The sequence below is a fragment of the Myxine glutinosa genome, chromosome 11 (genome assembly GCF_964187855.1).
Source record: "Myxine glutinosa chromosome 11, kmMyxGlut1.1, whole genome shotgun sequence".
Lineage (NCBI taxonomy): Eukaryota > Metazoa > Chordata > Myxini > Myxiniformes > Myxinidae > Myxine > Myxine glutinosa.
In genome coordinates this window covers 27,457,065-27,479,559 of record NC_136271.1, presented here as the reverse complement: position 1 = coordinate 27,479,559, position 22,495 = coordinate 27,457,065, and the positions used below count along the sequence as shown (strand labels likewise).

The window sequence follows — 22,495 nt, the reverse complement described above, 5'->3', positions numbered from 1 at the left end:
ATTCCTGCCCTGACTTCCAGTGTGGCACCATCACAAAATTACAAATTCCTGCCCTGACTTCCTTTGTGGCACCATGACAAAATTACAAATTCCTGCCCTGACTTCCTGTGTGGCACCCTGACAAAATTACAAATTCCTGCCCTGACTTCCTGTGTGGCACCTTGGACAAAATTACAAATTCCTGCCCTGACATCCTGTGTGGCACCCTGACAAAATTACAAATTCCTGCCCTGACTTCCTGTGTGGCACCCTGACAAAATTACAAATTCCTGCCCTGAATTCCTGTGTGGCACCTTGGACAAAATTACAAATTCCTGAACTTACTTCCTGTGTGGCACCTTGGACAAAATTACAAATTCCTGCCCTGAATTCCTGTGTGGCACCTTGGACAAAATTACAAATTCCTGAACTGACTTCCTGTGTGGCACCTTGGACAAAATTACAAATTCCTGCCCTGACTTCCTGTGTGGCACCTTGGACAAAATTACAAATTCCTGAACTTACTTCCTGTGTGGCACCTTGGACAAAATTACAAATTCCTGCCCTGACTTCCTGTGTGGCACCCTGACAAAATTACAAATTCCTGCCCTGACTTCCTGTGTGGCACCCTGACAAAATTACAAATTCCTGCCCTGACTTCCTGTGTGGCACCCTGACAAAATTACAAATTCCTGCCCTGAATTCCTGTGTGGAACCTTGGACAAAATTACAAATTCCTGAACTTACTTCCTGTGTGGCACCTTGGACAAAATTACAAATTCCTGCCCTGAATTCCTGTGTGGCACCTTGGACAAAATTACAAATTCCTGAACTGACTTCCTGTGTGGCACCTTGGACAAAATTACAAATTCCTGCCCTGACTTCCTGTGTGGCACCTTGGACAAAATTACAAATTCCTGAACTGACTTCCTGTGTGGCACCTTGGACAAAATTACAAATTCCTGCCCTGACTTCCTGTGTGGCACCCTGACAAAATTACAAATTCCTGCCCTGACTTCCTGTGTGGCACCTTGGACAAAATTACAAATTCCTGCCATGACTTCCTGTGTGGCACCTTGGACAAAATTACAAATTCCTGAACTGTCTTCCTGTGTGGCACCTTGGACAAAATTACAAATTCCTGAACTGACTTCCTGTGTGGCACCATGACAAAATTACAAATTCCTGAACTGACTTCCTGTGTGGCACCTTGGACAAAATTACAAATTCCTGCCATGACTTCCTGTGTGGCACCTTGGACAAAATTACAAATTCCTGAACTGACTTCCAGTGTGGCACCATGACAAAATTACAAATTCCTGCCCTGACTTCCTGTGTGGCACCATGACAAAATTACAAATTCCTGCCCTGAATTCCTGTGTGGCACCTTGGACAAAATTACAAATTCCTGCCCTGAATTCCTGTGTGGCACCTTGGACAAAATTACAAATTCCTGCCCTGACTTCCTGTGTGGCACCTTGGACAAAATTACAAATTCCTGCCATGACTTCCTGTGTGGCACCTTGGACAAAATTACAAATTCCTGAACTGACTTACTGTGTGGCACCTTGGACAAAATTACAAATTCCTGCCCTGACTTCCTGTGTGGCACCTTGGACAAAATTACAAATTCCTGAACTGACTTCCTGTGTGGCACCTTGGACAAAATTACAAATTCCTGCCATGACTTCCTGTGTGGCACCTTGGACAAAATTACAAATTCCTGCCCTGACTTCCTGTGTGGCACCTTGGACAAAATTACAAATTCCTGAACTGACTTCCTGTGTGGCACCATGACAAAATTACAAATTCCTGCCATGACTTCCTGTGTGGCAGCATGACAAAATTACAAATTCCTGAACTGACTTCCTGTGTAGCACCATGACAAAATTACAAATTCCTGAACTGACTTCCTGTGTGGCACCCTGACAAAATTACAAATTCCTGAACTGACTTCCTGTGTGGCACCCTGACAAAATTACAAATTCCTGAACTGACTTCCTGTGTGGCACCCTGACAAAATTACAAATTCCTGCCCTGACTTCCTGTGTGGCACCATGACAAAATTACAAATTCCTGCCCTGACTTCCTGTGTGGCACCCTGACAAAATTACAAATTCCTGCCATGACTTCCTGTGTGGCACCATGACAAAATTACAAATTCCTGAACTGACTTCCTGTGTAGCACCATGACAAAATTACAAATTCCTGCCCTGACTTCCTGTGTGGCACCCTGACAAAATTACAAATTCCTGCCCTGACTTCCTGTGTGGCACCCTGACAAAATTACAAATTCCTGAACTGACTTCCTGTGTGGCACCCTGACAAAATTACAAATTCCTGAACTGACTTCCTGTGTGGCACCATGACAAAATTACAAATTCCTGCCCTGACTTCCTGTGTGGCACCCTGACAAAATTACAAATTCCTGCCATGACTTCCAGTGTGGCACCATGACAAAATTACAAATTCCTGCCATGACTTCCTGTGTGGCACCCTGACAAAATTACAAATTCCTGCAATGACTTCCTGTGTGGCAGCATGACAAAATTACAAATTCCTGAACTGACTTCCTGTGTGGCACCATGACAAAATTACAAATTCCTGCCATGACTTCCTTTGTGGCACCATGACAAAATTACAAATTCCTGCCATGACTTCCTGTGTGGCACCCTGACAAAATTACAAATTCCTGCAATGACTTCCTGTGTGGCAGCATGACAAAATTACAAATTCCTGAACTGACTTCCTGTGTGGCACCATGACAAAATTACAAATTCCTGCCCTGACTTCCTTTGTGGCACCATGACAAAATTACAAATTCCTGAACTGACTTCCTGTGTGGCACCCTGACAAAATTACAAATTCCTGCCATGACTTCCAGTGTGGCACCTTGGACAAAATTACAAATTCCTGCCATGACTTCCAGTGTGGCACCATGACAAAATTACAAATTCCTGCCATGACTTCCAGTGTGGCACCTTGGACAAAATTACAAATTCCTGCCATGACTTCCAGTGTGGCACCATGACAAAATTACAAATTCCTGCCATGACTTCCAGTGTGGCACCATGACAAAATTACAAATTCCTGCCCTGACTTCCAGTGTGGCACCATGACAAAATTACAAATTCCTGCCCTGACTTCCTGTGTGGCACCCTGACAAAATTACAAATTCCTGCCATGACTTCCTGTGTGGCACCCTGACAAAATTACAAATTCCTGAACTGACTTCCTGTGTGGCACCCTGACAAAATTACAAATTCCTGCCATGACTTCCAGTGTGGCACCATGACAAAATTACAAATTCCTGCCATGACTTCCTGTGTGGCACCATGACAAAATTACAAATTCCTGCCCTGACTTCCAGTGTGGCACCATGACAAAATTACAAATTCCTGCCCTGACTTCCTTTGTGGCACCATGACAAAATTACAAATTCCTGCCATGACTTCCTGTGTGGCACCATGACAAAATTACAAATTCCTGCCCTGACTTCCAGTGTGGCACCATGACAAAATTACAAATTCCTGCCATGACTTCCTGTGTGGCACCATGACAAAATTACAAATTCCTGCCCTGACTTCCAGTGTGGCACCATGACAAAATTACAAATTCCTGCCCTGACTTCCTTTGTGGCACCATGACAAAATTACAAATTCCTGCCATGACTTCCTGTGTGGCACCATGACAAAATTACAAATTCCTGCCCTGACTTCCAGTGTGGCACCATGACAAAATTACAAATTCCTGCCCTGACTTCCTTTGTGGCACCATGACAAAATTACAAATTCCTGCCATGACTTCCTGTGTGGCACCATGACAAAATTACAAATTCCTGCCCTGACTTCCAGTGTGGCACCATGACAAAATTACAAATTCCTGCCCTGACTTCCTTTGTGGCACCATGACAAAATTACAAATTCCTGCCATGACTTCCTGTGTGGCACCCTGACAAAATTACAAATTCCTGCCATGACTTCCTGTGTGGCACCATGACAAAATTACAAATTCCTGCCATGACTTCCTGTGTGGCACCATGACAAAATTACAAATTCCTGCCATGACTTCCTGTGTGGCACCATGACAAAATTACAAATTCCTGCCCTGAATTCCTGTGTGGCACCTTGGACAAAATTACAAATTCCTGAACTGACTTCCTGTGTGGCACCATGACAAAATTACAAATTCCTGCCATGACTTCCTGTGTGGCACCTTGGACAAAATTACAAATTCCTGCCCTGACTTCCTGTGTGGCACCTTGGACAAAATTACAAATTCCTGAACTGACTTCCTGTGTGGCACCCTGACAAAATTACAAATTCCTGCCATGACTTCCAGTGTGGCACCATGACAAAATTACAAATTCCTGCCATGACTTCCTGTGTGGCACCATGACAAAATTACAAATTCCTGCCCTGAATTCCTGTGTGGCACCTTGGACAAAATTACAAATTCCTGAACTGACTTCCTGTGTGGCACCATGACAAAATTACAAATTCCTGCCATGACTTCCTGTGTGGCACCTTGGACAAAATTACAAATTCCTGCCCTGACTTCCTGTGTGGCACCTTGGACAAAATTACAAATTCCTGAACTGACTTCCTGTGTGGCACCATGACAAAATTACAAATTCCTGCCCTGACTTCCTGTGTGGCACCATGACAAAATTACAAATTCCTGAACTGACTTCCTGTGTGACACCATGACAAAATTACAAATTCCTGCCATGACTTCCTGTGTGGCACCCTGACAAAATTACAAATTCCTGCCCTGACTTCCTGTGTGGCACCATGACAAAATTACAAATTCCTGCCCTGACTTCCAGTGTGGCACCATGACAAAATTACAAATTCCTGCCATGACTTCCTGTGTGACACCATGACAAAATTACAAATTCCTGAACTGACTTCCTGTGTGGCACCCTGACAAAATTACAAATTCCTGAACTGACTTCCTGTGTGGCACCATGACAAAATTACAAATTCCTGCCCTGACTTCCTGTGTGGCACCCTGATAAAATTACAAATTCCTGCCCTGACTTCCTGTGTGGCACCCTGACAAAATTACAAATTCCTGCCATGACTTCCTGTGTGGCAGCATGACAAAATTACAAATTCCTGCCATGACTTCCTGTGTGGCAGCATGACAAAATTACAAATTCCTGAACTGACTTCCTGTGTGGCACCCTGATAAAATTACAAATTCCTGCCATGACTTCCTGTGTGGCAGCATGACAAAATTACAAATTCCTGAACTGACTTCCTGTGTGGCACCCTGACAAAATTACAAATTCCTGAACTGACTTCCTGTGTGGCACCATGACAAAATTACAAATTCCTGCCCTGACTTCCTGTGTGGCACCCTGACAAAATTACAAATTCCTGCCATGACTTCCTGTGTGGCAGCATGACAAAATTACAAATTCCTGAACTGACTTCCTGTGTGGTACCATGACAAAATTACAAATTCCTGCCATGACTTCCTTTGTGGCACCATGACAAAATTACAAATTCCTGAACTGACTTCCTGTGTGGCACCCTGAAAAATTACAAATTCCTGCCATGACTTCCAGTGTGGCACCTTGGACAAAATTACAAATTCCTGCCATGACTTCTAGTGTGGCACCATGACAAAATTACAAATTCCTGCCATGACTTCCAGTGTGGCACCTTGGACAAAATTACAAATTCCTGCCATGACTTCCTGTGTGACACCATGACAAAATTACAAATTCCTGCCATGACTTCCTGTGTGTCACCATGACAAAATTACAAATTCCTGCCCTGACTTCCAGTGTGGCACCATGACAAAATTACAAATTCCTGCCATGACTTCCTTTGTGGCACCCTGACAAAATTACAAATTCCTGCCCTGACTTCCTTTGTGGCACCATGACAAAATTACAAATTCCTGCCCTGACTTCCTGTGTGGCACCCTGACAAAATTACAAATTCCTGCCATGACTTCCTGTGTGGCACCCTGACAAAATTACAAATTCCTGAACTAACTTCCTGTGTGGCACCCTGACAAAATTACAAATTCCTGCCATGACTTCCAGTGTGGCACCATGACAAAATTACAAATTCCTGCCATGACTTCCTGTGTGGCACCCTGACAAAATTACAAATTCCTGCCATGACTTCCTGTGTGGCACCATGACAAAATTACAAATTCCTGCCATGACTTCCTGTGTGTCACCATGACAAAATTACAAATTCCTGCCCTGACTTCCAGTGTGGCACCATGACAAAATTACAAATTCCTGCCCTGACTTCCTTTGTGGCACCATGACAAAATTACAAATTCCTGCCCTGACTTCCTGTGTGGCACCCTGACAAAATTACAAATTCCTGCCATGACTTCCTGTGTGGCACCCTGACAAAATTACAAATTCCTGAACTGACTTCCTGTGTGGCACCCTGACAAAATTACAAATTCCTGCCATGACTTCCAGTGTGGCACCATGACAAAATTACAAATTCCTGCCATGACTTCCTGTGTGGCACCCTGACAAAATTACAAATTCCTGCCATGACTTCCTGTGTGGCACCATGACAAAATTACAAATTCCTGCCATGACTTCCAGTGTGGCACCATGACAAAATTACAAATTCCTGCCCTGACTTCCAGTGTGGCACCATGACAAAATTACAAATTCCTGCCCTGACTTCCTTTGTGGCACCATGACAAAATTACAAATTCCTGCCCTGACTTCCTGTGTGGCACCCTGACAAAATTACAAATTCCTGCCATGACTTCCTGTGTGGCACCCTGACAAAATTACAAATTCCTGAACTGACTTCCTGTGTGGCACCCTGACAAAATTACAAATTCCTGCCATGACTTCCAGTGTGGCACCATGACAAAATTACAAATTCCTGCCATGACTTCCTGTGTGGCACCCTGACAAAATTACAAATTCCTGCCATGACTTCCTGTGTGGCACCATGACAAAATTACAAATTCCTGCCCTGACTTCCAGTGTGGCACCATGACAAAATTACAAATTCCTGCCCTGACTTCCTTTGTGGCACCATGACAAAATTACAAATTCCTGCCATGACTTCCTGTGTGGCACCCTGACAAAATTACAAATTCCTGCCATGACTTCCTGTGTGGCACCATGACAAAATTACAAATTCCTGCCATGACTTCCTGTGTGGCACCATGACAAAATTACAAATTCCTGCCATGACTTCCTGTGTGGCACCATGACAAAATTACAAATTCCTGCCCTGAATTCCTGTGTGGCACCTTGGACAAAATTACAAATTCCTGAACTGACTTCCTGTGTGGCACCATGACAAAATTACAAATTCCTGCCATGACTTCCTGTGTGGCACCTTGGACAAAATTACAAATTCCTGCCCTGACTTCCTGTGTGGCACCTTGGACAAAATTACAAATTCCTGAACTGACTTCCTGTGTGGCACCCTGACAAAATTACAAATTCCTGCCATGACTTCCAGTGTGGCACCATGACAAAATTACAAATTCCTGCCATGACTTCCTGTGTGGCACCATGACAAAATTACAAATTCCTGCCCTGAATTCCTGTGTGGCACCTTGGACAAAATTACAAATTCCTGAACTGACTTCCTGTGTGGCACCATGACAAAATTACAAATTCCTGCCATGACTTCCTGTGTGGCACCTTGGACAAAATTACAAATTCCTGCCCTGACTTCCTGTGTGGCACCTTGGACAAAATTACAAATTCCTGAACTGACTTCCTGTGTGGCACCATGACAAAATTACAAATTCCTGCCCTGACTTCCTGTGTGGCACCATGACAAAATTACAAATTCCTGAACTGACTTCCTGTGTGACACCATGACAAAATTACAAATTCCTGCCATGACTTCCTGTGTGGCACCCTGACAAAATTACAAATTCCTGCCCTGACTTCCTGTGTGGCACCATGACAAAATTACAAATTCCTGCCCTGACTTCCAGTGTGGCACCCTGACAAAATTACAAATTCCTGCCCTGACTTCCTGTGTGGCACCATGACAAAATTACAAATTCCTGAACTGACTTCCTGTGTGACACCATGACAAAATTACAAATTCCTGCCATGACTTCCTGTGTGACACCATGACAAAATTACAAATTCCTGAACTGACTTCCTGTGTGGCACCATGACAAAATTACAAATTCCTGCCCTGACTTCCTGTGTGGCACCCTGATAAAATTACAAATTCCTGCCATGACTTCCTGTGTGGCACCCTGATAAAATTACAAATTCCTGCCCTGAATTCCTGTGTGGCACCATGACAAAATTACAAATTCCTGCCATGACTTCCTGTGTGGCACCATGACAAAATTACAAATTCCTGCCCTGACTTCCAGTGTGGCACCATGACAAAATTACAAATTCCTGCCCTGACTTCCTTTGTGGCACCATGACAAAATTACAAATTCCTGCCATGACTTCCTGTGTGGCACCCTGACAAAATTACAAATTCCTGCCATGACTTCCAGTGTGGCACCATGACAAAATTACAAATTCCTGAACTGACTTCCTGTGTGGCACCCTGATAAAATTACAAATTCCTGCCATGACTTCCTGTGTGGCAGCATGACAAAATTACAAATTCCTGAACTGACTTCCTGTGTGGCACCCTGACAAAATTACAAATTCCTGAACTGACTTCCTGTGTGGCACCCTGACAAAATTACAAATTCCTGCCCTGACTTCCTGTGTGGCACCATGACAAAATTACAAATTCCTGCCCTGACTTCCAGTGTGGCACCCTGACAAAATTACAAATTCCTGCCCTGACTTCCTGTGTGGCACCATGACAAAATTACAAATTCCTGAACTGACTTCCTGTGTGACACCATGACAAAATTACAAATTCCTGCCATGACTTCCTGTGTGACACCATGACAAAATTACAAATTCCTGAACTGACTTCCTGTGTGGCACCCTGACAAAATTACAAATTCCTGAACTGACTTCCTGTGTGGCACCATGACAAAATTACAAATTCCTGCCCTGACTTCCTGTGTGGCACCCTGATAAAATTACAAATTCCTGCCATGACTTCCTGTGTGGCACCCTGATAAAATTACAAATTCCTGCCCTGAATTCCTGTGTGGCACCCTGACAAAATTACAAATTCCTGAACTGACTTCCTGTGTGGCACCATGACAAAATTACAAATTCCTGAACTGACTTCCTGTGTGGCACCATGACAAAATTACAAATTCCTGCCATGACTTCCTGTGTGGCACCATGACAAAATTACAAATTCCTGCCATGACTTCCTGTGTGGCACCATGACAAAATTACAAATTCCTGCCCTGACTTCCTGTGTGGCACCCTGATAAAATTACAAATTCCTGCCATGACTTCCTGTGTGGCACCCTGATAAAATTACAAATTCCTGCCCTGACTTCCTGTGTGGCACCATGACAAAATTACAAATTCCTGCCCTGACTTCCAGTGTGGCACCATGACAAAATTACAAATTCCTGCCCTGACTTCCTGTGTGGCACCCTGACAAAATTACAAATTCCTGCCCTGACTTCCTTTGTGGCACCATGACAAAATTACAAATTCCTGCCCTGACTTCCTGTGTGGCACCCTGACAAAATTACAAATTCCTGCCATGACTTCCTGTGTGGCACCATGACAAAATTACAAATTCCTGCCCTGACTTCCTGTGTGGCACCCTGACAAAATTACAAATTCCTGCCATGACTTCCTGTGTGGCAGCATGACAAAATTACAAATTCCTGCCATGACTTCCTGTGTGGCACCCTGACAAAATTACAAATTCCTGCCATGACTTCCTGTGTGGCACCCTGACAAAATTACAAATTCCTGCCATGACTTCCTGTGTGGCACCATGACAAAATTACAAATTCCTACCCTGACTTCCAGTGTGGCACCATGACAAAATTACAAATTCCTGCCCTGACTTCCTTTGTGGCACCATGACAAAATTACAAATTCCTGCCATGACTTCCTGTGTGGCACCCTGACAAAATTACAAATTCCTGCCATGACTTCCTGTGTGGCACCATGACAAAATTACAAATTCCTGCCATGACTTCCTGTGTGGCACCCTGACAAAATTACAAATTCCTGCCATCACTTCCTGTGTGGCACCCTGACAAAATTACAAATTCCTGCCATGACTTCCTGTGTGGCACCATGACAAAATTACAAATTCCTGCCCTGAATTCCTGTGTGGCACCTTGGACAAAATTACAAATTCCTGAACTGACTTCCTGTGTGGCACCATGACAAAATTACAAATTCCTGCCATGACTTCCTGTGTGGCACCTTGGACAAAATTACAAATTCCTGCCCTGACTTCCTGTGTGGCACCTTGGACAAAATTACAAATTCTTGAACTGACTTCCTGTGTGGCACCCTGACAAAATTACAAATTCCTGCCCTGACTTCCAGTGTGGCACCCTGACAAAATTACAAATTCCTGCCATGACTTCCTGTGTGGCACCCTGACAAAATTACAAATTCCTGCCCTGACTTCCTTTGTGGCACCATGACAAAATTACAAATTCCTGCCCTGACTTCCTGTGTGGCACCCTGACAAAATTACAAATTCCTGCCATGACTTCCTGTGTGGCACCCTGACAAAATTACAAATTCCTGAACTGACTTCCTGTGTGGCACCCTGACAAAATTACAAATTCCTGCCATGACTTCCAGTGTGGCACCATGACAAAATTACAAATTCCTGCCATGGCTTCCTGTGTGGCACCATGACAAAATTACAAATTCCTGCCATGACTTCCTGTGTGGCACCATGACAAAATTACAAATTCCTGCCATGACTTCCTGTGTGGCACTCTGACAAAATTACAAATTCCTGCCATGACTTCCAGTGTGGCACCCTGACAAAATTACAAATTCCTGCCATGACTTCCTGTGTGGCACCCTGACAAAATTACAAATTCCTGCCATGACTTCCTGTGTGGCACCCTGACAAAATTACAAATTCCTGCCATGACTTCCAGTGTGGCACCATGACAAAATTACAAATTCCTGCCATGGCTTCCTGTGTGGCACCATGACAAAATTACAAATTCCTGCCATGACTTCCTGTGTGGCACCATGACAAAATTACAAATTCCTGCCCTGACTTCCTGTGTGGCACCCTGACAAAATTACAAATTCCTGCCATGACTTCCTGTGTGGCACCCTGACAAAATTACAAATTCCTGCCATGACTTCCTGTGTGGCACCATGACAAAATTACAAATTCCTGCCCTGACTTCCAGTGTGGCACCATGACAAAATTACAAATTCCTGCCCTGACTTCCTTTGTGGCACCATGACAAAATTACAAATTCCTGCCATGACTTCCTGTGTGGCACCCTGACAAAATTACAAATTCCTGCCATGACTTCCTGTGTGGCACCATGACAAAATTACAAATTCCTGCCATGACTTCCTGTGTGGCACCCTGACAAAATTACAAATTCCTGCCATGACTTCCAGTGTGGCACCATGACAAAATTACAAATTCCTGCCATGACTTCCTGTGTGGCACCCTGACAAAATTACAAATTCCTGCCATGACTTCCTGTGTGGCACCATGACAAAATTACAAATTCCTGCCCTGAATTCCTGTGTGGCACCTTGGACAAAATTACAAATTCCTGAACTGACTTCCTGTGTGGCACCATGACAAAATTACAAATTCCTGCCATGACTTCCTGTGTGGCACCTTGGACAAAATTACAAATTCCTGCCCTGACTTCCTGTGTGGCACCTTGGACAAAATTACAAATTCCTGAACTGACTTCCAGTGTGGCACCATGACAAAATTACAAATTCCTGCCCTGACTTCCTTTGTGGCACCATGACAAAATTACAAATTCCTGCCCTGACTTCCAGTGTGGCACCATGACAAAATTACAAATTCCTGCCATGGCTTCCTGTGTGGCACCCTGACAAAATTACAAATTCCTGAACTGACTTCCTGTGTGGCACCCTGACAAAATTACAAATTCCTGCCATGACTTCCTGTGTGGCACCCTGACAAAATTACAAATTCCTGCCATGACTTCCTGTGTGGCACCATGACAAAATTACAAATTCCTGCCATGACTTCCTGTGTGGCACCATGACAAAATTACAAATTCCTGAACTGACTTCCAGTGTGGCACCATGACAAAATTACAAATTCCTGCCCTGACTTCCTTTGTGGCACCATGACAAAATTACAAATTCCTGCCCTGACTTCCAGTGTGGCACCATGACAAAATTACAAATTCCTGCCATGGCTTCCTGTGTGGCACCCTGACAAAATTACAAATTCCTGAACTGACTTCCTGTGTGGCACCCTGACAAAATTACAAATTCCTGCCATGACTTCCTGTGTGGCACCCTGACAAAATTACAAATTCCTGCCATGACTTCCTGTGTGGCACCATGACAAAATTACAAATTCCTGCCCTGACTTCCATTGTGGCACCATGACAAAATTACAAATTCCTGCCCTGACTTCCTTTGTGGCACCATGACAAAATTACAAATTCCTGCCATGACTTCCTGTGTGGCACCCTGACAAATTTACAAATTCCTGCCATGACTTCCTGTGTGGCACCCTGACAAAATTACAAATTCCTGCCATGACTTCCAGTGTGGCACCATGACAAAATTACAAATTCCTGCCATGACTTCCTGTGTGGCACCCTGACAAAATTACAAATTCCTGCCATGACATCCTGTGTGGCACCATGACAAAATTACAAATTCCTGCCCTGAATTCCTGTGTGGCACCTTGGACAAAATTACAAATTCCTGAACTGACTTCCTGTGTGGCACCCTGACAAAATTACAAATTCCTGCCATGACTTCCTGTGTGGCAGCATGACAAAATTACAAATTCCTGAACTGACTTCCTGTGTGGCACCATGACAAAATTACAAATTCCTGCCCTGACTTCCTGTGTGGCACCCTGACAAAATTACAAATTCCTGCCATGACTTCCTGTGTGGCAGCATGACAAAATTACAAATTCCTGAACTGACTTCCTGTGTGGCACCATGACAAAATTACAAATTCCTGCCATGACTTCCTTTGTGGCACCATGACAAAATTACAAATTCCTGAACTGACTTCCTGTGTGGCACCCTGACAAAATTACAAATTCCTGCCATGACTTCCTGTGTGTCACCATGACAAAATTACAAATTCCTGCCATGACTTCCTGTGTGGCACCATGACAAAATTACAAATTCCTGCCATGACTTCCTGTGTGGCACCTTGGACAAAATTACAAATTCCTGCCCTGACTTCCTGTGTGGCACCCTGACAAAATTACAAATTCCTGCCATGACTTCCTGTGTGGCACCCTGACAAAATTACAAATTCCTGAACTGACTTCCTGTGTGGCACCCTGACAAAATTACAAATTCCTGCCATGACTTCCAGTGTGGCACCATGACAAAATTACAAATTCCTGCCATGACTTCCTGTGTGGCACCCTGACAAAATTACAAATTCCTGCCATGACTTCCTGTGTGGCACCATGACAAAATTACAAATTCCTGCCCTGACTTCCAGTGTGGCACCATGACAAAATTACAAATTCCTGCCCTGACTTCCTTTGTGGCACCATGACAAAATTACAAATTCCTGCCATGACTTCCTGTGTGGCACCCTGACAAAATTACAAATTCCTGCCATGACTTCCTGTGTGGCACCATGACAAAATTACAAATTCCTGCCATGACTTCCTGTGTGGCACCCTGACAAAATTACAAATTCCTGCCCTGAATTCCTGTGTGGCACCTTGGACAAAATTACAAATTCCTGAACTGACTTCCTGTGTGGCACCATGACAAAATTACAAATTCCTGCCATGACTTCCTGTGTGGCACCTTGGACAAAATTACAAATTCCTGCCCTGACTTCCTGTGTGGCACCATGACAAAATTACAAATTCCTGCCCTGAATTCCTGTGTGGCACCTTGGACAAAATTACAAATTCCTGAACTGACTTCCTGTGTGGCACCATGACAAAATTACAAATTCCTGCCATGACTTCCTGTGTGGCACCTTGGACAAAATTACAAATTCCTGCCCTGACTTCCTGTGTGGCACCTTGGACAAAATTACAAATTCCTGAACTGACTTCCTGTGTGGCACCCTGACAAAATTACAAATTCCTGAACTGACTTCCTGTGTGGCACCATGACAAAATTACAAATTCCTGCCCTGAATTCCTGTGTGGCACCTTGGACAAAATTACAAATTCCTGAACTGACTTCCTGTGTGGCACCATGACAAAATTACAAATTCCTGCCATGACTTCCTGTGTGGCACCTTGGACAAAATTACAAATTCCTGCCCTGACTTCCTGTGTGGCACCATGACAAAATTACAAATTCCTGCCCTGAATTCCTGTGTGGCACCTTGGACAAAATTACAAATTCCTGAACTGACTTCCTGTGTGGCACCATGACAAAATTACAAATTCCTGCCATGACTTCCTGTGTGGCACCTTGGACAAAATTACAAATTCCTGCCCTGACTTCCTGTGTGGCACCTTGGACAAAATTACAAATTCCTGAACTGACTTCCTGTGTGGCACCCTGACAAAATTACAAATTCCTGAACTGACTTCCTGTGTGGCACCATGACAAAATTACAAATTCCTGAACTGACTTCCGGTGTGGCACCATGACAAAATTACAAATTCCTGCCCTGACTTCCTGTGTGGCACCATGACAAAATTACAAATTCCTGAACTGACTTCCTGTGTGGCACCATGACAAAATTACAAATTCCTGCCATGACTTCCTGTGTGGCACCCTCACAAAATAACAAATTCCTGCCCTGACTTCCTGTGTGGCACCCTGACAAAATAACAAATTCCTGCCATGACTTCCCGTGTGGCATTCTGACAAAATTACAAATTCCTGCCCTGACTTCCTGTGTGGCACTCTGACAAAATTACAAATTCCTTCCCTGACTTCCTGTGTGGCATTCTGACAAAATAACAAATTCCTTCCCTGACTTCCTGTGTGGCATTCTGACAAAATTACAAATTCCTGCCCTGACTTCCTGTGGGGCACCCTGACAAAATTACAAATTCCTGCCCTGACTTCCTGTGGGGCACACTGACAAAATTACAAATTCCTGCCCCGACTTCCTGTGTGGCATTCTGACAAAATTACAAATTCCTGCCCTGACTTCCTGTGTGGCACGCTGACAAAATTACAAATTCCTGCCCTGACTTCCTGTGTGGCACCCTGACAAAATTACAAATTCCTGCCCTGACTTCCTGTGGGGCACCCTGACAAAATTACAAATTCCTGCCCTGACTTCCTGTGGGGCACGCTGACAAAATTACAAATTCCTGCCCCGACTTCCTGTGTGGCACCCTCACAAATTTACAAATTCCTGCCCTGACATCAGGTATGTGCATGGAGATATTGAGGGACGTGCATGGAGATATTGAGGTATGTGCATGGAGATATTGAGGGACGTGCATGGAGATATTGAGGTATGTGCATGGAGATATTGAGGTATGTGCATGGAGATATTGAGGTATGTGCATGGAGATATTGAGGTATGTTCATGGAGATATTGAGGTATGTGCATGGAGATATTGAGGTATGTTCATGGAGATATTGAGGTATGTGCATGGAGATATTGAGGTATGTGCATGGAGATATTGAGGTATGTGCATGGAGATATTGAGGTATGTGCATGGAGATATTGAGGTATGTGCATGGAGATATTGAGGTATGTGCATGGAGATATTGAGGTATGTGCATGGAGATATTGAGGTATGTGCATGGAGATATTGAGGTATGTGCCTGGAGATATTGAGGCATGTGCATGGAAATTTTGAGGTATGTGCCCACCATTCTCCGACTGCCACCATGTCCTAACTGGACCCGAGGAAAATGATGGCACCACATTTTGGATCCGATGGCTGGTCTCAGCGTTATGTCTCCGGGAATCGCATATGGAACACATATTCTTGTTCTGAAAAAAAAAGCAACATAGATTTAGATAAATTTACATAAGTACATAGATTTAAATTTAGATAAAGAAGGATTAGAGTATATGTTAGTAGATTAAGAAGGATGGAGATTAGAGTATACTGTGGCGGACACGATGGCTCGCTGGCGCGGTGACATCATTCCGCGCACCAAGAGGGTGTCGGACACGCCCGAGGGGTAGGCGTGGCCTCGGGATATACACGGGGCGTGCAGCCCCGAGCACTTCAGTGCTATAGTTGAGCTTTGTAATTAAGACTCTTTTTGGTTACCCGTGTTGTTGCTTATCTTCTTGGCAAACAAGTCGTGTGCATAGCACCGCACTTCACTGGTGACCTCGACGCTGGTTCAGCCGCCGCTGACCAACAGAACGTGCCAATGTCAAATAACGCGGTCATGGTGAAGCTCCCTGAGTTTTGGGAAGCTCAGGCCGAGGTATGGTTCGTGCAGGCCGAAGCACAGTTCCAACTTCGAGGCGTAAAGGCGGATGAGACGCGTTATTACCATGTCATCGCCGCCCTCGGGCCCGGCACAGCCGCCCGAGTCGTGTCCGTCCTGCGGAACCCACCGGCCGACCACAGGTACGAGGCGCTCAAGCGCCTCCTCATCGCCACGTTCGGCCTCACGGAGTGCGAACGGGCCGACCGCCTCCTGGACCTTCCCGAACTCGGCGACACACGACCATCGGTGTGGATGGATCACATGCTGTTGTTGCTGGGTGACAAAGCCCCGGATTTTTTATTCCGGACGCTCTTTCTACGCCAGCTGCCGGCACAGGTATGCCTCGCGTTGCCCGGTTCCAAAATAAATGAACCCCGCGCTCTGGCCGTCGAGGCCGACAAGTTTTTCGCGGCTTGTGACACACGGGCGAGAGTCGGTGCGGCCGTCGCGGATCCCGAGGCTGATGCTGATGCACACCTCGTGGTTCCCGAGGCTGATGCCGATGCACACCGCATGGCCACCGCCACGCCCCGCCCACCACCACCGCGAAAACCGCGGCCTCCGCCTCCGCCGCAAACCTGGTGCCGTTTCCACACCAGATTTGGCCACAAGGCTAGGAATTGTTGGCCGCCGCGCTCGTTTGGCAAGTCGGGAAACTACCAAGCCGACGCTCGGTAGCGGCCCTGAGCGTCGGCCATTCCGGCAGCCTCCTTTTTGTCACGGACACCTTGTCCGGGCATCGCTTCCTCTGCGACATGGGCGCACAGGTGAGCATTATCCCCGCCTCCACATCCGACAAGTGAACCGCGGGCCTGGGCCCCGCGTTGCTTGCAGCCAACGGTACACCCATACGCACATTCGGGAAGCGCTGCCTCTCCCTGCGGTTCGGAGGGCAACGCTTTCAATGGACGTTCGTAACCGCCAGCGTGCCCATGGCATTGCTCGGTGCGGACTTCCTATGTGCAAATGGGTTGTTGGTGGACGTGAAGAACAGACGCCTCGTCCAGGCCGAAACGTTCAGCTCGCTGGCTTGCACGCTGACCAGTTCTTTTGGCAGCTCCCTGAGCGGCTCACCGAGCGGCTTGCCAAGCGGCTTGCTGAGCGGTTCGGTCCCGGCGAGGTTGGCCTGTACGCTTCCGGCAGCGGACGAGTTCACCCGCCTCCTCGCCAGCTTCCCGGCCCTCACACGGCCCACCTTCTCGGCGGTGGCCATCAAGCACGGGGTGGAGCATCACATCCCCACTGTCAGGCCACCGGTCTACGCCCGGGCATGCCGCCTCGAGCCGACGAAGCTCGCGGTGGCGAAGGCAGAGTTCGCTATGCTGGAGCAGCTGGGCATCGTACGGTGCTCCAAGAGCGCTTGGGCGTCGCCACTGCACATCGTGCCGAAGCCCGGCGGGGGATGGCGGCCGTGCGGAGACTACCGCCGCCTCAACGATGCCACCACCCCCGACCGCTACCCGGTCCCTCACATTCAGGACTTTTCCGCCCGGTTGGCGAAAATGTCCTTCTTTTCTAAGGTGGACCTCATCCGCGGATACCACCAGGTCCCTGTCAGGCCGGAGGACATACCGAAGACGGCCATCATTCCACCATTCGGCCTCTTCGAGTTTCTTCGGATGCCGTTCGGGTTGAAGAATGCGGCTCAGGCGTTCCAACGGTTGATGGACAGCGTCTTGCGCGACTTGGCTTGCATTTACGTCTACCTGGATGACATCCTCGTCGCAAGCGCGTCCCGCGAAGCACACCTCCGCCACCTCTGCACGCTCTTCGAACGCCTGGGCCAGCTTGGCCTGATCGGAAACCCCGCCAAGTGCCGGTTCGGCGTCGCCGAAATCGACTTTTTGGGGCACCGCGTCACCAGGCACGGGGCCACCCCCTTACCGGCAAAGGTGGAGGCGGTCAAGGGGTTTCCGCGCCCCCGCATGATCAGGGGGCTCCAGGAGTTCCTGGGCATGGTGAACGTTTACCACCGTTTCCTGCCCCGCGTCGCCCAGCTCCTGCGCACCCTGCACGAGGCCCTCCGGCAGAAGCCGGGCAAAGGTGACGTTGTTTGGACCGAGCAGATGGACGCGGCGTTCGCGGGCGCGAAGCTCGCCTTGGCTAACGCCACCATGCTCGCGCACCCGGCGCTCGATGCACCGATCGCCCTCACCACCGACGCGTCAGACTACCCGGTGGGCGCGGTGCACGAGCAATGGGTGCGTGGCGCTTGGCAACCGCTGGCGTTTTTCAGCCGGCAGCTTCGCCCGCACGAACTCCGGTACAGCACCTTCGACCGCGAGTTGCTCGGGCTCCACCTGGCGGTCCGGCACTTCCGCCATCTGCTCGAGGGCCATTCGTTCACGGCCTTCGTCGACCACAAGCCCCTGGTCTTCGCGATGGCTAAGGTCGCCGAGCCGTGGTCGGCCCGGCAGCAGCGTCACCTCTCGGCCGTGTCCGAGTACACGACGGACATCCGGCACGTCGCGGGAAAGGACAACCCGGTGGCGGATTGCCTTTCCCGGTCCGTCGCCCACGCGGTCCACCTCGGGATCGACTATGCCCAGATGGCGGCGGACCAGACCGCCGACCCCGACGTCCAGGCCTTGCGGACCGCCGCGTCACCTAGGTGCCGTTCGACGGCGCGGGCACGGCCCTCTTGTGCGACGTATCCCTCGGGCGGCCTCGCCCCATCGTGCCCGCGGGCTGGCAGCGCCGGGTTTTGACGCCATCCACGGCCTGTCCCACCCGGGCACGAAGGCCTCCCAGAGGCTGGTCGCCAACAAGTTCGTCTGGCATGGCCTCCGGAAGGCCGTCCATGATTGGACCAGGACGTGCCTCGCGTGCCAGCGCATGAAGGTGCACCGCCACACCCAGGCCCCGTTGGCCCCGTTCACGGTGCCCGAACGTCGGTTCGACCACGTTCACGTGGACTTGGTGGGACCTCTGCCCCCCTCGCGGGGTTTCACCCACGTCCTCACCATGGTGGACCGCACCACCCGGTGGCCGGAGGTCGTGCCTTTGGCGGCGACGACGGCGGCGGACGTCGCGCAGGCGTTCATCGCCACCTGGGTTGCCCGGTTCGGCGCCCCCTCGGACATCTCGTCCGACCGCGGCCCCCAGTTCACCTCGGAGCTCTGGGGGGCGGTCGCGTGGGGGCTCGGCATCCAGCTGCACCGCACCACGGCCTACCACCCCCAGGCCAATGGCCTGTGCGATCGCTTCCACCACTCCTTGAAGGCCGCGCTCCGGGCCACCCTCCACGACGGCGGCTGGGTCGACAGGCTACCCTGGATCCTGCTGGGCCTCCGGACGGCGCCCAAGGACGACCTGCGCGCATCCACGGCGGAGTTGGTCTTCGGACAACCGCTGCGGGTGGCGGGCGAGTTCCTCCCCGACTCCACGGCACCATGGTCCGCGGCGCAGCAGCGCTCCGCACTGCAGGAGACCGCCCGGAGGTTCACCCCGGTGCCGACGGCGCACCACGGGTGCCCGCCAACGCACGTCGCCCCGGAGCTTCGCACGGCGGAGTACGTGTTCGTCCGCCACGACGCCCACCGGACACCGCTGCGGCCTGGCAGGCAGGCCACATGGCACATCAGTACGACGGGCCCTTCCGCGTGCTGGAGACCGGGGCGAAACACTTCACCCTCGACATCGGCGGTACTCCTGACCGCGTTTCCGTGGACCGCCTCAAGCCGGCCCACCTCGACGTGGACCACCCCCCGCCAGTGGCTCGGCCCCCGCGTCGGGGCCGCCTCCCGGCGGGCGGACCTCCGGCACCGCCCAGCCCCGCCGGCACGCCCCCCCCTGGTCCTGCACCCATCCCAGGTGCCGCCGGGGGCATCCCAAATGACATCCCGGCATCCCAGACGCCGCCAGCCGCCAGAGGGCGCTTCGGCCGGGTCATCCGTTTGCCCCGCAAACTGACCCTTCAGGTGCGCGGGAATTATGGGGGGGCACGTGTGGCGGACACGATGGCTCGCTGGCGCGGTGACATCATTCCGCGCACCAAGAGGGTGTCGGCCACGCCCGAGGGGTAGGCGTGGCCTCGGGATATACACGGGGCACGCAGCCCCGAGGCCCGAGCACTTCAGTGCTATAGTTGAGCTTTGTAATAAAGACTCTTTTTGGTTACCCGCGTTGTTGCTTATCTTCTTGGCAAACAAGTCGTGCGCATCGCACCGCACTTCAATACATTGTTTAATGAGCACAGCTGAGAGCTTCATATACTATAGAAATAAACAAGAAACTTAAGAATGGAGAACAAGTGATTTATACATTGTTATATAAAATGCATTTGGTAAGTTAAGTAAGATATAGATTACTAGAAAAGTAAGACATTTGCAAACAATAGCAGTCTGAGAAGTTGCAGAATGTAGAGGATGGATATAAAAAGAATACTCACGAGGTCACTCACGACACAGTACTTTTGGGGTTCATGCAATCCACAGGTGGACGAGGCATGGAGTCGTCCAGCACGTCCTGTGAGGAGATTTCCAACGGCAGGGTAGCAGCTCCCATGTTCACAGAGCGGTTGTCTCCTCACCCGATACTTCCGGCCTGTCCTGCCACGTCCATATTTTCTCGACCCCAGATGCTTCTGTCGCGTCTGTCCACACTCAGCCTCATTGAGAAGCCACAATCCCACTGGAAAAGTACAATGCTGATGTCACAAATGTCACAAACATGTTGAATCTCCAAAATTAAAAAACAATAGGATTTTAAAAAAGTAAATTACAATTATTATTTTTTCCCCCAGTAAAATTAAAGAATAAACTAGTTAGATCACCGTTTCAGCAAATCATACTTGGTCATACAAAGTGATGTATGTAATAGGACAGATCCTATTACAGACACCACTTTATATAACATGTCCAACTAGTACAAAACTGGAAGTTCTTAGAAGTAATATGAAGGTGATTTGTGTTTTAGAGTGTTCAAGTATATAATTCAATTCAAATAAATGTTTAAAGAGGTTTAAAGGCATATAAATAAATTAATTCCGGGTTTAACCGCCGTTTTTCCCAGTGTCTATTACATCACCCTATCTAACTTTTACATTTATTCTTCGTGCCTGTTGTTTGTGTCCTTTATAACATCCTTAAAAAACAGTAAGTTTCCATTTTTGGAGTTATTTTAAATTTTGTTTGACTGCCAGACAGACAGAGTAAAAATATGATCTAACTCCGCTCTGTGCATGTGCGCTTGGGACGAATTCAGATCCAAAGTACATTAAACCGGCAAACTTGTCTTCCTATTCATGCTCCGTGTCTTCCTCTTCATTCGTATTCATAACACAACATTAAAATTGAATGAGTTGTTTCTCAATGATAAACTGACGATCATAAACTGATAAGACAAACAGACAGACACAGACGAAGGGACACTAACCAGTTGCGTAACCCCGCTTTTCTCTTTGCGTGTGCGGGATACCCTGGTAGATGGCATGAATTCACACAAGTCTCAAGTGATAGGTAGGCCAAGATTACAGAGATTGCATAGGCCAAGAATAGGCCAAGATTACAGAGATTGCATAGGCCAAGAATAGGCCAAGATTACAGAGGTTGCATAGGCCAAGATTACAGAGGCTGTATAGGCCAAGAATAGGCCAAGATTACAGAGATTGCATAGGCCAAGATTACAGAGATTGCATAGGCCAAGATTACAGAGGCTGTATAGGCCAAGATTAGGCCAAGATTACAGAGGTTGCATAGGCCACGAATAGTCCAAGATTACAGAGGTTGCATAGGCCAAGAATAGGCCAAGATTACAGAGATTGCATAGGCCAAGATTACAGAGGCTGTATAGGCCAGGAATAGGCCAAGATTACAGAGATTGCATAGGCCAAGAATAGGCCAAGATTACAGAGATTGCATAGGCCAAGATTACAGAGGCTGTATAGGCCAGGAATAGGCCAAGATTACAGAGGTTGCATAGGCCACGAATAGTCCAAGATTACAGAGGTTGCATAGGCCAAGAATAGGCCAAGATTACAGAGATTGCATAGGCCAAGAATAGGCCAAGATTACAGAGATTGCATAGGCCAAGAATAGGCCATTTACAGAGGTTGCATAGGCCAAGAATAGGC

At 48.0% G+C, this 22,495-nt stretch overlaps 1 protein-coding gene across 2 annotated transcripts in view; it reads right to left on the bottom strand.

Moving 5' to 3' along the window:
* The window catches only part of LOC137436521 (laminin subunit beta-2-like), a 205,141-nt gene that overhangs the window by 168,696 nt on the left and 13,950 nt on the right, over positions 1 to 22,495 (bottom strand). For both annotated transcript variants that reach the window (XM_068130383.2, XM_068130382.2), the window contains exons 3-4: positions 20,813 to 21,054; positions 15,844 to 15,967 (exon numbers count right to left, since the gene is read on the bottom strand). In XM_068130383.2, the coding sequence (XP_067986484.2) occupies positions 15,844 to 15,967; positions 20,813 to 21,054 (366 nt within the window). The remainder of the gene's footprint in view (positions 1 to 15,843; positions 15,968 to 20,812; positions 21,055 to 22,495) is intronic.